General features: G+C 39.1%; 1 protein-coding gene across 6 annotated transcripts in view; it reads right to left on the reverse strand.

Annotated features, from left to right (window-relative positions):
* Positions 1-15,614, reverse strand: part of LOC144023820 (FERM domain-containing protein 4B-like) — a 251,722-nt gene that overhangs the window by 66,114 nt on the left and 169,994 nt on the right. For 5 of the 6 annotated variants that reach the window (XM_077529709.1, XM_077529708.1, XM_077529707.1 and 2 more), the window contains exons 2-11: positions 12,949-13,014; positions 12,117-12,211; positions 11,902-11,994; positions 11,640-11,724; positions 10,444-10,500; positions 10,105-10,127; positions 4,707-4,790; positions 2,541-2,606; positions 1,129-1,186; position 1 (exon numbers count right to left, since the gene is read on the reverse strand). The exon at position 1 is cut by the window's left edge and continues 86 nt beyond it. In XM_077529709.1, the coding sequence (XP_077385835.1) occupies position 1; positions 1,129-1,186; positions 2,541-2,606; positions 4,707-4,790; positions 10,105-10,127; positions 10,444-10,500; positions 11,640-11,724; positions 11,902-11,994; positions 12,117-12,211; positions 12,949-13,014 (628 nt within the window). Of the gene's footprint in view, positions 2-1,128; positions 1,187-2,540; positions 2,607-4,706; positions 4,791-9,267; positions 10,037-10,104; positions 10,128-10,443; positions 10,501-11,639; positions 11,725-11,901; positions 11,995-12,116; positions 12,212-12,948; positions 13,015-15,614 lie in introns of those variants that run through there. The other variant, XM_077529710.1, reaches the window with a different exon arrangement.

The raw sequence follows: 15,614 nt of genomic DNA on the forward strand, positions 1-15,614 counted from the left end.
CCTGTAGGAAAACATAATTTGCCCCATTAGTGACGGTGTGACAAAAACAATTGTCTCAATTAGGCTTTCTGGCACAGGATAACAAGATATCATATCCAAAGGTGTGTTATTGACACCAGTTTCAAGATGATCCACATGATACAGTAGTAGTAGTGCACATTCAAGAAATTTAGGCCTGTTGCATTGCAGGTTGATCAGCAAAGTCCAGTTTAGGTTAATTGTAATTAATTGGAAATCTCAGTCACCGCCTTGTCATACCCGCTGGATCAGAGAGACACTTTACTTTCTTAAGTTAGAGAAAATTAGACTGTCCTTAATTGGCCGCTCTATTGAGTTTGGGAGTTTGTGGGGTCCATTTTTTGGCATTTGTCAAGAAGTCTGATATGCAACTCCCATCTGACTGAGGCACTTTATATTTAGAAACATAATTTTATTCTTTGCTGTGATGGTGGTGGAGTCGTTGCTACTACTTTAATTTGAGATGCCTATTGTTTTCTGTATTGTATATTTTGACTTAACTGATCTGCCTGTTGGTGTTAATGTTTGATTGTTTTTTGTTTTTTTTTGTTTTTTGTTTTTCCATTATTGATCGGTTATATTATTGTGATGACTAGTTTTTTTTTCTTTCTTTCTTAAGAAAATGTGAACCTTGTACACCTTTGAAATGTTTTCATTATTGTTGTATTCACTTAAAATTTAATAAACAAAGTTATTAAAAAAAAAAAAAAAAAAAATGGCAGCAAAATATTCCTTGAACAGAAAGGAAACATTTTGCAGTGTGACACGGGCTACAGCGTGAGAATTGTAATCATTTATTATTATGCTTTACACTAATTTGATTGATTTGAGAGCATAGCTTTATTTTGAAACAAACCAATGAGTGACAGTTTTACACTTAAACTCACAGAAACCCCTTCAGTTGTTTGTTACTGATTTGTTTCTACTGAATTTACATTTTTATTTGACACGCCAAAGTATGCATGTTGAAACAAGACAGAGTACTGGATTTTAATATATCACTTTCTCTTTTAATTTTTAGCATCATTAGTCAAACCTCCCTGTATATTCATGAGAATTTCAAGTTTTCACATTGGGGAGCAGTGAGTTTTACTGAGTCACTGATATTACCTTTACTGGGTAATAATGGACTCCATATGTTGGCAGGGACGCCACCAGGGTCAGATACCTTTAGAGAGAAAGAGAGAGGGGCAGTTTAGAAGCAATATGCTCACTTCCACTCTATTGCTGCCAACATGTGGCCTTTGGACAGTCAATAGATTTAAGTCTCAGTCATTGAGAAGCTGCAGTCATTTACCCCGGGTTTTCACCGGATGCGGTTGCGGTGCGGTTGCGGTGCGGTGCGTCTTGACTGCGTGCTCTGGACGGGTCAATTTTTTTGTCAATCCACACCGGCTCCGCACAGCTGCGGTCCGGCAGCTCCGTCGCTGCCCACTTCCCAACGTGTCTCGCGGGACCGCACGCGCGCGATCATGTGGCATTTCACAACGACAAACATACAGAAAGTCTGCTCAACAGAGAAGCAGAAAGAGAGGTGGACTTCTTTTGATTTAACCTTTTCTTCTTCTTCTGCTATGAGATTCCATGCAGCATCCTTTTTTTTGGTTGTCCTTGTAAAGTATATTAATAACGAGAGTCGGGTCAGTGCGGGTCCACTCTTTATTTCTGTCTTCCGCGTCCGGCTGCCGCTCAGTACGGCAAGCGAGACGAGCACAACAAGCAATCGCGAACATCAAACTCACAATACATTACAGTCCTTATAAAAAGGATGTGCCGTGTCATATATTATTTTGTGGTTTTCCACCTCCAATATAAACCTCTCCTCGTCCATGTTCGCTGGTGTCTAAACCGTGAATGAGCACATGGCCCGGCGACGCCCACGTCACGTTTTGCTGAAAAACTTGCGAAATAGGAGCTGGCGAGTGTTTTATTCTGAAAGGTAACCGGAAATTTATTTTGAAACTGCCTCGGTCTTCCTGTCCTGCTCGATGTGTTTTGTGCTAGCTTGCCATTTGCCGGAGGCCTACCGCTGTGGCGTCCGGCAAAAATAGAAAATAGGTCTATCCTTGCGGAAGGCTTGCGGCACGCCGCAGGCCTTCCGCAGTCGACACGCAACGCACCCGCAAGCGGTGTAAACTGCACCATTCGAATGAATGGAATCTAATTGCTTGCGTCGCCGGACCGCACCGCAACCGCACCGCAACCGCATCCGGTGAAAACCCGGGGTCACAGTGGGAAGCAAATCAATCTGCTTCCCACTGTAAAAACAGGAGAAAGAGTCCATTGATCAATTAAAGGGCACAAAATATCACTATTTAAACAACCCAGGGTTTCTTTGAGTTACAACAGAACAAAAGCACTGTTTCACTAGCTGTTCACCTTGAGCACCATCTGTAATGACACATTCTGGCCTGGTGACAACAAACACTTATGTATAACAGACATCCAAATTTGCTCACTTAAAACAACTGATTCTTAATTCACAATGTGATTTGATACTTATTTGATAATTTGATACTTACTTCACAATGGCCTGCCCCCTGGTGAGCCCCTTTAGTTTCTTGTAATGTTCAATCACTTTGTCCTCACTATAGTGAAATAAAAAAAACAAAAAAAACAAAAAAAACATTTAATGAACAGTTTTACAATCCGTAAGGACAGGGAGCTCTATTTTGCACACACATTGGGAACTCTCATGTAGAAAATAAACTGCTCCCATAATGACTTAAATCTACAGTAACCACTTCCAAAACAAATGCATTCCATACACATTCACCTTCAGCTTAATTTATTTATTTTTTTTATCTGTTCAGCCCTGGAACATTCTCATTATTTAATTATGCACTGACCTATTAATATTCCAGTTATGCAATGACCCCCTTCCACTACTTTCTAAAACGGACTCCTAGGATGAGTTCAAACTCTAAGGCTACTATATGTTCACACTGGAACTTAATTCCCTTTTTTTTCTTGGCCAATATTTATCTTTTTCTTTTTCTTTTTTTTTATGCAGCATGGACACAACAATTCTTTTTTTTTTTTTGTTCTTTCCTTTTCTCAAATCCGACCTGGACTACTTTTATATGTGGACATAAACTGGATATTGTGACATTTTAAAATACATAGACATTGAGACAATTGACATTTTATAGAGTAATCTAACCACTAACCTTTGCAAAGGAATTTTTAGGGCAAGAAATATAGAAACCAGGTTTCATGACTGGTCAGAAATGGTCTTTTGTTTTGTGACACTTGATTATTACATGTGCATAGTTAAAATGCAAAATGTGTACAGGTTGGCAGGTGTAATTCTGTAGGCCCTTTAAAGCTACTATATGGAGGATTTCCCCAAAAAATATCTTAACAATAGCTTTTTTATTTGACCATTTATGACTGAAACATATTCTAATTAGTAGATCAACATCTTAGCTGTTCACAATGGGTACTCCGACAAGCCTCTGGATCAATATTATTTAGGAAGCGTCCGGTCCGAATCCTTCGAATTTCCCGCCCTCTGTCTGTGGGATGTGACGTCATGCACGTTCTCGTCAGTTGTTTCCTGTAGTCGCGAAGACGGAACTAGTACAGATTTTCGCTGCCCCAGACACCCGCTTTTACTCCGCGGAAGGCTGCTTAAAAAAAAATGAAAACAATGTCAAGTGCCACGAAAAAAAAAAATCTAAACTTGATAGTGACCGACGCCGGGCAACAACGAGAGTGAACATTGGTTTGACATTTCAGCGGTGGAGAGAGTTGAGATTGGACTTGGATTACAAAAGTGATTCACAGCTGGCTTTCTACTCCAAAAGGTAAGAAGCGAGTATCTTGACATTTAGAAAAAAATGTGTTGTTTTCAAATAGCAGTAACCTCAAGATCGATCACTTCTCGGTCGTAACTATTGGGGTGAAAGTGAGGTGGATGGCAACATTTAGCGTGAAAGGGGCGGCAAAGTTGAATGTAATAGAACAGAATGACTTTATGAAGAACAGACGTTCCATTCCGCGGCGTTTCAATCAGACTAAATTTTGCCTTATTTTCCTCCGTGAAAACAGCCTATTGTAGCTACATTATGCTAACGGAATGTGAACGGTACTAGTGAATGGCGATAACATTCACGGCCATATCACACTAAGTAGTGAATGGGTCTATATGTTTTTCCCAATCGTCAATTTCCATAAATGACAGCCCACCTTTCGGCTCATGCACAATGATGCTAGCCTGGGGGCGACATACACTAATAATGACTAGAATCAGGTTGACGTCCGTCGAGCGGGGTGACTACAATATGTAACTGCATATTAACATCGGAATGAGGTCCAATTAATTGACGTAATTTGCACATCGTTTTGGAGTACAGCACAGGACTGGACTTCGACCGACTAAAGCAATATGAACTGCACGTCCCGTGGACAATTGTTTAGTGGCGATCGAGAGTCTCATCCCGTGAAGTGGCCAGCTTTGTATAACATTATAAAACTTCTTACCTCTGAAAACATAGTTTAATTGGATATGAAGAGCCCAGTCTTCAGTATTGAGGTCGTGCACGTACGAGTGCGCGCAGCGTGTACGAGCGTGCAGTTTGTTTTCGGCCACAGGTGGCAGTAGCGATTTGAAATTTTAAATCTTCCATATAGCTGCTTTAACGTGCTGTGGTTTTAGGAGACCACAAACTGCACAGATAACTTACCAATAACTGAGAGACGGGTGTTTCCTGAGAACTTGTGTGGGCAGAACAGGCAGATGCTTTAGGTTTGCTTTGGCTGTTTCATCACTGTATATAATTGATTAAAAAAACAACAACAACAATCATTAATACATTTAAAACAAGAGTCCTTTTTATAACTATTCTGAAGTAGGAATCATGTTTCTCATCTACAATTTATAGCAAGGACAGCCAATCAAAAAGCCCCCAAATTATATTTACAGTAATGAATAATTACAAGCTCTTGCATCACATCTGTTTTGTCATGCCTTTTCTAAGGTTTAAAGCAGAGGTGTCAAACTCATGTTAGCTCAGGGGCCACATGGAGGAAAATATATTACAAGTGGGCCGCATCGGTAAAATGACGGTATGTAACTTAAAAACGATTGCCGTCAATTATACGCAGATTTTCGCTATTTGTGTGCCAGCCCTAAATTACAGAGCTCAACTGACCTAATCACTGACCTGCGCAGCTTTCAATGTAACCGTCCACGGTTACGTTCAAGGCTCAAGTGCGGTAAAAAAAAAATTTGTGCGATTAATATGCGTTAATACGTGATTAATGTGACATTTTTCTGTGATTAATTAATCTATTAATGCTTTAACTTTGACAACCCTAATATATATATATATATATATATATATATATAGTTCCCAGAATGCATTGCGTGGCGCAGTTATAAGGACGTTGATCCTTGTCTTCTCTATTTGTGTAATTTGTGTCATATTTAACACGTTTATGTCAGTCTATGATTAATAATAATAATAATAATAATAATAATAATAATAATAATTAAACAAACCGTAACTTTAAGTTGTGTGTAAAATAATGACATCCAGGACCATTCCCCCGTACATGTTGCATTGCTCATCTGAGGACTGCTTGTGAACATACAAATTTATTACATTTTGATTGTGGAAGGCTGATTAATTAGTCTCACTTTACAATTTTATTTTATTTTTTAACTTTATAAAATCATCTCGCGGGCCGGATTAAACTCCTTTGCGGGCCTGATCTGGCCCACAGGCCGTATGTTTGACACCCCTGGTTTAAAGATTTGTCAAGAAATGCTATAGTAATGTTTGTGCTTCCAGGTGAATTCAAGTTCATGTTAGGGATTGATAGACAATAATAATTAAGGTGATAAACCTTTAAAAAAAAGTGCAGTATCAGAAACATGTTTCGACTTTCTTATCTTCCATATAAGGACGGTGAAGCACTGTGTGTTCCAAGACTAAACCTAAGCTTCACTGATGTCTTGCCAAACTTAATATATATATCACACAGGGAGTCTTTAAGCCATACAGAGCATTTAAAGACCTTCAGAAAGCATATTAAATCTAATTACCCAAGCTAAACACAGACAAGCTGTTTCAAAATATTGTTTTACTACAGCCAATTGATTTACTGTACCTTCACTTAGTAGTCAATCAACCGTGAAAGATATAAGAGCTAGAGTCCCGTGATCGTTGCCAAAAATGTCAAGAGGCCTCCAGGCTTGTGAAAAATACACAGACTTGCCATGTTATCTGTTCAGACAAATGGCGGCGAGTCAGTCCGTTACTATGTCATGTCGGAGATAGCAAAACATTGTTGAGCTGAACAAAAAGCGAGCTTGGCTTCGCAGGTCAGTTCAATGGGCACCTAAACAAAAGCTACAGAATTCACAAACACCTGGCTTACTATATTACACTGGTTCAAAGGTTATGTTGAAGTCAGGGGACTCTCACTCAGCACTCTATAGTACTGTAAAAATGAAGTTACCGGTAAATCTTATAACAAGAACATCAATACAAAAATAAAAGGATTGGGTTTTTAGTTTAAAGGCCATTTGGCCTTGAATTGACTTTTATAATTGCCAATTTAAGTCTATTTTTATGAGAATAATTTAATTTAGGAGCATCCCACAGAGTAGGACAGATATACAATGATCCAGTTATGTGAACTAGCTTACAAATCAAAAGAAAGGATGAGCTTTAGCAAGGGTAGAGGCGCTCCCTGCTCCCGGCTGCGACTACCTCTCCCAGGTTGACTGGGTTTTGCTGCCACGGCACTTTGCCGTGTGTTTGATGGCGTACGTTTTATGAGGAGCTGGTGCCTGATGTTGTCCGGTGATCTACTCCACAGCCACACTGCCCTGTCAGCAATCTGGAATTCATTACTACTTCTGTTATCTCCCCGCAGCCTGCAGTATGAAGCCAATTCCTACAGCCCAGCCCAGCCCTGCCCAACCCAGCATACTATGCAGAATACTTTATCAGCTATTCTACACAGCTGAGATGTAGTTTCTGTGGTAGGGACACTCTGTCATGTTCCATGGCCTTTCAGTTAACAGGGGCTGATTAATAGGCGGGGCTTCTGGACTCACACCTGTGGATCATCATGATCAGCAGGCTATTTAAGCACACTGTTATGGAAGCCGTCGGGTTATTGTTAGCCAATTGCTCACTGCCACAGCCAGACTCTATTTCTTCGCGCCATACATTCCGAGTACCTTTTCAAGCCTTTATGTTTTGTGTGAGCACCTTCTATCGCTGTTGGTTTCGTTTGCGTTTTTTTTTTTTTTTTTTTTTTTTTTTTGTTACTATAGATTTTCTGTAGCCCCTCAGTTGGAGGCCTTGCCCTTTTAGGTGTTTTTGGTTCCTAGCTAGTCTCACGTGTTACGTGCTCTTTTGTTTGTACATTATTCCATTTGTGCTGTTTCACCTTTTGGTGCTCTTTTCTTTGTGTAAATAAACTGGTCAAACGCCTATTGTGCCTTGTCTGCCTATTGGGGTCCTTTGTTCATTTGTTCGTTCGTGACACACTCCGAAAGAATGAATCATCAGGCAACACAAACACAACAAGGGATGACTAGTTTTATTGAAGCTATTTAATTTAAGCAACAACAAAAATGGAAGCACTAATAAAATAGTACTGCAAAATGAAAACTGACAATAACCTTTTGCTTTCAGTTAGAGCCAAAACTAAACATTATTGAATGTTTTCACCCAAGTTAGTACCAAAAATAATTATAATACAATAAACCTAAATGGTGCATTAATTCAACTCTCAGCAGGGGGTGTTGTCTTCTGCCACAACTTAAGTTGTCTACCATTGGACAGTGGACCTGGTTTATCCCTCTTAAGGCAGCTAACTCTAGAGGAGGAGGTCTCCAGCTAATCTCATTGCTACACGGCCCTTTACTGATACAGCGTAGACGAGACCCATTTATACTTAAGGGATTTACTGAGCCTCTTCATGAAAAGAAGCAGAAACAAAGGGTACATTGACAAGAAAGAGAAACATTGTAATGTGAGAATGAGGGATGCGCCATAGTTGAATTCAAGTTCTATGTCCTACTTAGACAAGTTTGTGATATAGAACTTTGCTTCACCATTATCTTATCTTTGTTACACAAGTTTTCACAAGTGACTGAGACTTTTGTGTGATTAAGGGCTATATAAATAAACTTGACTCAAACAAATTATAGATTTATCATAAACATTGTCAAATATTCTATTTACATCATTCAAATATAGTAAAATAGATATTTAAAAAAAGAAGCATTTGGTTGTACAACATAGCCAAGAAGGGGAGGTTAATATGAGTTAAAATAATAATAAAAAATAATAAAGGGCTTTTATTCTTGTAGGCAGGTCAAAGTACAGCCTATCCCCATTCACAACACATGCACACACTCAAAAGTCACTTCTGAGGGTAGGCAAGTCAAAATTACCTTTATATTTCAAAATGGTGTCACTTGTCCTAACAATACCACTTAAATAGCGCAAATGGAACATTATTTGAGAAGAGCATTGTGGTGCTAGTTGCAGTGCACAAGCAGATATTACACAGGTTTAATGTAAGAGGGCAAGATTTGCACCACATACAAAAATAAATAAATAAATAAATAAATAAATAATTTTTAAAAAAAGTACTGCCAAGTAGCAAATAACATGTATCAGAAACTTTCTGCTTTTGAATAATGTAGCAGTTATAGTAGCAACGCGACCAAGTTCCCAAAGTGTGGCCGTTTCAACTTGAGTACAATTTGCTACCCAGGAACCCCTTCTCTGATTGGCTAACAACTTTCAGATAAAAATATCCACCACCAAGCTTTTTACCGGTCCAACATTCTGAGGGTAGGCAAGTCAAAATTACCTTTATATTTCAAAATGGTGTCACTTGTCCTAACAATACCACTTAAATAGCGCAAATGGAACATTATTTGAGAAGAGCATTGTGGTGCTAGTTGCAGTGCACAAGCAGATATTACACAGGTTTAATGTAAGAGGGCAAGATTTGCACCACATACAAAAATAAATAAATAAATAATTTAAAAAAAAGTACTGCCATTAGCAATCATCCATGTTTCATTTCTTCCAGAGCACAACTATTTGTGTTAGCAACAATGACAGAGGCCATTTTAGAGGCAAATCATTTGGACAACGCATTAGTTCTGCAGATCAGCCACACACACTGCTGAGCAGTGTGGAATGGTCACAGCCAATGAATGCCCACCATTCCTATGACTAGCAAAATAAAGAAGAAAAAAAAACATACCTTATCAGCAGGTCAAGCCTCTGAGGCCCACTAAGCTTATCTCCATTGGTGGACAGATTAGGGAGACAATCTCTTAACAAGTCTCTCTCTCTCTCTCTCTCTCTCTCTCTCTCTCTCTCTCTCTCTCTCTCTCTCTCTCTCTCTCTCTCTCTCATTAAAATATTGTACAATTGCAACATGTAATTTTGCATTTATTTTATACTATACAAACATTTTCAGATTAATGTGGATGCCAGAAGGCCAGTTCCATGCCGCAAAACTAATTCAATTCATTAACTGAGGGATGTAGCAAGAACTGATCCATGCTGGTTGAACATTACCTACAGTAAGGCAGTCATTACACTGTGACCAATAAAAGCTAATAGACATTTACTGGTTCTGGACTTTGAGCACAATGGACACTTGCCTACAGACTATTGTGTGCTACACTACCTGATGTGACTTGGTTGATACACTGTATGTAGCTCACTTACCCCTAAATGTATAAATCTAGTATGAAATTAGTATTAAATTATTAAAATAAAGTCTATTTTGGCTCCATTCATAGACATTCACTAACACTATTGGGACCTTTACGAGATCCAATACAGGAACAACACATTTTGCATTAAAAAAATAAAAAATAAAAAATGCTCATTATTTCCATTAGCAATGTCAGAGACATATTAATTTAATGGTTTGCTTATTATTGTGGTTGTAATTTGCAGTGATGTAGCTCTGCATTTGCTCTCCTTATAGGTGCACCAATGTGTCCCCGATTCTTATGCATCTAAAACCTCCTTGCACATGTCTTTTCAGAAGCACTTAACTTTGGTTTGAAGTATAAAATGATCTTACCATGTGTAGTCACCGCTGACCTCCTAAAAAATAATAATAATAAAAATAAAAAAATAAAAATAAAACATAAATAGTAAGTAACAACATTATAGCAAATAATCTACGCTCAGCAGATCGTGACGTTTCAGACACGAGTTAGCTAAATTATAATCTAACAAATATTTGTACTCACTACTCAGTACTCTTAAAAAAAAAAAAAAAAAAAGAACAATAACAACAGTGCCGAGGTCTTCTTCCACCAGTTTTGGCCCATATGAGACGCATTTCAAATGTTGCTCGGGCCGCCCTCCACACCATGAGATAATTTATAGGTTAAGTAAAATCAGCGCTTTTTCTTACCTGCAAAGCGAATGCAGCTAACTTGAAAACGTGTTCGCTCTCCACTTCGATGGCCTCCTGTTTTATCGTGGAAGAAATGATGGTTAATGTTAAACGAGATAGTTTCTACACGCGACCACTAAAGTGCAGTTCAGCTAGTGAAACAATTCACGGTACCTCGCTCTCGCTACCGACTGAACCACTAATAACACGGATAAAGTGTTGTACTTAAAACCGTTGATGGGCAGGTATCAGTAGTCGTTTTACCTACACTTCGTGTGGTGGTTTTTATTGATAAAGTTAACGCAATCGGGCGCATGGCAATTCTTGGTGAGCGGCTAGTCAGAGAACTCAACCCCCTCTGATATAAGTGGTACAGTCCTAGCAGGTTCAACAGCCTCCGTCTCCCATGGCGACCAATGTTGCACTCCCCGTGTTGGGTGGGTGGGGGAGAAAAGTTTGACCGTTTGTGGCATTCACATGACCCTCGGATTTTTCTATACTGTACCTCCCAGGTGAAATACAAAAGTGGGAGAAATTAAGTACAGTATCAGAATGCATGAGCAAGTGAATGCATTGTTGCTTTTGCCAAGTCACTTATAATAAATATAGTAAGTACTTTAGATACTTAAACGCGTTAGCTGACATTAAACTTTAGGAGAGGGTAAACACTAGGGGTGTTAAAAAAAATCGATTCGGCAATATATCGCGATACTACATCGCGCAATTCTCGAATCGATTCACTAGGCGGCTGAATCGATTTTTAAACTTCCATTTTTAATGGAAAAATATTCAACAAAACATCTTACTTCGGGTTAGGGTTCACACCTTAAGCATGGAAGAATGTTATATGAACGGAACATTAACCCTGAAAATTTTATTTTAATGCTGTTCAAACATGAAACGGATTACAACCTGTATAAGACTGAAGTTTCAGATAAATAAATAATACATTTTCATACAAATCTGACACTCTACAAGTTTACTGATTAGTATTTTCTAAATTTGAATGGAAAAAGATCGCAACAATCAACTTATAAATTCTTATCGGGATTAATCGGTATCGAATCGAATCGTGACCTGTGAATCGTGATACGAATCGAATCGCCAGGTACTAGGCAATTCACACCCCTAGTAAACACATTGTCTTGCAGGTGTATAAATACAGTATTGAGATACATAACATTTTGTACAAGTACATAAAATACAAAACTCACATTAAACACCAGAGATTTTGCATTCAGGAAGAACAGCTCCACAGTTGTGATTTCTTTTAAAAAGGTGATCTTCTCAATGTAAAATCTGTGAAGAGTTCAAGAGTCAAGTATCAAGTTAAGTACACACAATTTCAACGCATTCCATGCAACCTTGTTGACACAGTTACATGACTGCCACCTGCTGGTCTATATCCGTTTTAGGATTAGGGCGCTGTCACCATGAAAGTCTCTCGAAAACAACCTTCTACACAAGTTTGCTTACCTTACAAAGAATTTGATTTCCAGTGGATCTGAGGTCTTGGAGAAGTCGTGATCAAGGACTTTTCGATCAAGGTGAAGCCAGTTATTCTGACCACTAAAAGTGATGAGAATAAATATTGTATCCGACATTATAAAACGAGTAAATAAAAACTGGGATTGTAATACAAAGAAAAAAACATTATTTTATGATTCAAGTATATTTTGTGTTGTACTTACGTGTCATCTATGAAGCAAAGGCCAAAGTATTCCTTCTCCTTCAGGTTAAAATGTGATGCCACCAAATCCAACAGGTCTCGTGATAAAAGCTTTGGCTTGAAAAAAAACAAGTTAATATATATAGTTTTGTCTTAGCTTATTACTATATTGTAGCTTCTTTGCCATGATATATTATATTATATTATCCATCCATCCATCCATTTTCTTGACCGCTTATTCCTCACAAGGGTCGCGGGGGCTGCTGGCGCCTATCTCAGCTGGCTCTGGGCAGTAGGCGGGGGACACCCTGGACTGGTTGCCAGCCAATCGCAGGGCACACAGAGACGAACAACCATCCACACTCACAAGCACACCTAGGGACAATTCGGAGCGCCCAATTAACCTGCCATGCATGTCTTTGGAATGTGGGAGGAGACCGGAGTACCCGGAGAAGACCCACGCGGGCACGGGGAGAACATGCAAACTCCACCCAGGAAGGTCCGAGCCTGGACTCGAACCGGAGACCTCAGAACTGGGAAGCGGACGTGCTAACCACTCGACTACCGTGCCGCCTATATTATATTATATTATTATTATATATATCAGGGGTGTTGCCAGGGATTATAGAGGCGTGGTTATTTAAAACAAACACTTTTATTTATTATTTATTTATTTTTATTGCTGTCCGCCTTATGTCAATGTAGCATAATCAAAAGGGACCCAATCTGTCATTCATAGACCCTTAGAATGATCATCAGCTCCCCCACACTCCCTTTACTACACCCCTGTTTCTAATCATCATAGGAATGCAGGATCATGTGGCCAAATTAGATAAAGATTAAATAATCTGTACCTGGACCAGCAGCTCCAGCTTCCAACCGTTGAGTAGGTGTACCTGGCACTGACGTCCCTCATTCATCTGAAGGTAGAAAGAAAACATAAGACAGGGCAAGTTTTGCAACCTGATGCCTTCAAAACAAGTCTCCAGCACCACCCTTGGCCATGTACTGTACAAAACGGCATGTTTCCATACTTAGAGCCGGGAGTAAAATGTCTATTTGACTTTTCTGAGGACGAACAGTGATTCACCTCAGTGTCATGTTTGCCTTTGTTGTGAATGAATAGGTACGTTGAGCCACTAACCACATTTCCACATGGAGAACCAAACTACAACCTATACATTTACCTCTATATGCATGGCTTTTTATAAATGTGTCATTTAAACATAGAGGCTCTTCTACCCACACGGTTCAGCACACTCTCCTGTCATACTTCTACATATCTTTCCTCTGTATATCCGCACTGGTCCCATGAAACATCAACATTTCTTGTTCCTCTTAACAAAACCAGATGAAGATTTCTTCCTAATGGAGGTCCCCATGTATTGTTTAAAATTAATTGTTCGTGATCTACGAATCGTAGATGAAATTTGTTTTATTCAGCAGAACTGATATGCAAAGTAAAGCAAAAAAAAAAAGCAAAAAAAAAAAGTAAATCTTAGTTGACCTCTGAGGGAAAATACAGTTCTTAGTTCCCTTTAAACCTAACTTTAATACATTTGTGTCCTCTGTTTAGGGTAGAGAATGCAAACATGTATATTGGCCACAATGGCCACTGTTAAACATTTTAAGCAACAAGCGATACTAGGTTAATAACAAGTACCAAAACATTTGGAATAAGAAAACACAGCGAATTTTAAAAATTGTGACTTTTAGTACCTCCCAGTGGCCGTTGGTGCTATTGCAACAATATGGTCCATGTCACTTTTTCCTGACTGGAGCCACTGTCTGCTTTCAGTTGGCTACAACAAGAATACTGTTCTTGTTAAGACAAAATCTTATGCCAAGCTTTTCCATCACCTTTAATTAAATTAATGTGCATGTGGAAAAAAAGAAGTATTTTATATGGTTTAACTTCATGTAAAAAAAAAAAAGAAGATAATTTAATGTGCTTGCTAACTAACCTGTAAATTAATACATTTTTAATATGTCTAATATTTCCTCTAAACTAGACATTAACACAATACTAATGGAATCTATAACACAGTCAAGAAGAACATTCATTATATTTAGAAGATCAATTATTAGGGCCCGAGCAGCGACCGCTGCGAGGTCCCTATTGTTCCTGAAGGAATTCTTATTAGGGCCCGAGCAGCGGCGGCGGCGGTGCCGCTGCGAGGCCCTATTGTTTTTCAAGGAATTCTTCTTCTTATTATTATTATTAGGGCCCGAGCAGCGGCGGCGGCGGTGCCGCTGCGAGGCCCTATTGTTTTTGTAGGAATTCTTCTTATTAGGGCCCGAGCAGCGGCGGCGGCGGTGCCGCTGCGAGGCCCTATTGTTTTTGTAGGAATTCTTCTTCTTCTTATTATTATTATTAGGGCCCGAGCAGCGACCGCTGCGAGGTCCCTATTGTTTTTGTAAAAATTCTTCTTCTTCTTCTTCTTCTTCTTCTTTATTCTCCGCAAACGATCGCGATTTTGGGTACCTAAACATTCACGAAAACTCACCGAACTTTGCACACTCCTCAGGCCCGGCGAAAAATTTGATATTATTAAGTCGTCATAACAATGCGACTCGATAGCGCCCCCTAGCGTAGAAAAATAAAAACCAAGCCCGGCACGTTTGAGCTAGAGCAACGAAAATTGGCAGGCACGTGTAGCACCCCGAGACGCACAAAAAAGTCTATTGGGACCATGTAGCTAAAATGTACAGGAAGTGAGCTATGAATTTTTTAATGTCCAATTTTGGCCTATTTTGGCACATTCACTGTGGTCATGCTTTTTCCCCCTTTGCAAACATTTTTCATCCAATTGACTTCAAACTTGGCATTTATCATCTCAAGACCTGAGAGAACAACTGGGCAAAACATCTTGTCTTTTTGAAATACTATATGACGAGGGCGGGGCATCAAATATTGCCTTTAAAATTTCATTTGTCCAGAAAGAGCAAATGCTTAATAACTCCTATGTTCAAGCTCCAAAAAATCTCAAACTTCTCAGGCAACGTAATAGTCACGGCCTGAAAACATCTATATGATAAAATTCAGTTATACATATAGCGCCACCTAGTGGTTACAATAAATGTCATACTTTACGTTTTTAGCTACTGTGCTGAGCTTGTTGAAGGGATCCATTTGAAAATTGGTCAGAAAAGCCTTAAGATGTTGATCATGCCCCACACCGAATATTGTAACTTTTCGCCAAAGGGCGTGGCCGCTACGGTGACGCAAAGTCTGAAGATTTTTCGTGAAAATAAAAGCTGCATTAACTTGACCGAGATGATCCTATCTTCTCAAAATTTCACACATTTGATGAGAGTCCAGCCCTAAAGACATCTACTGACTTATATTTCATATAACTGATAGCGCCACCTAGTGGCAATTTTTTTTCTTACGAATTTTCTTCTACGTTTTTCTCCAAACACGTCAACTGGACCTACCTCATATTTGCTCAGATGAGGGTTTCGGCCTTCATGATGTCACAACACGAAGTTTGTGAGTTTTCGCGAATTGCTGTGGGCG

This window comes from Festucalex cinctus, chromosome 8 (assembly GCF_051991245.1).
Source record: "Festucalex cinctus isolate MCC-2025b chromosome 8, RoL_Fcin_1.0, whole genome shotgun sequence".
In the NCBI taxonomy this organism is placed as follows: Eukaryota; Metazoa; Chordata; class Actinopteri; order Syngnathiformes; family Syngnathidae; genus Festucalex; species Festucalex cinctus.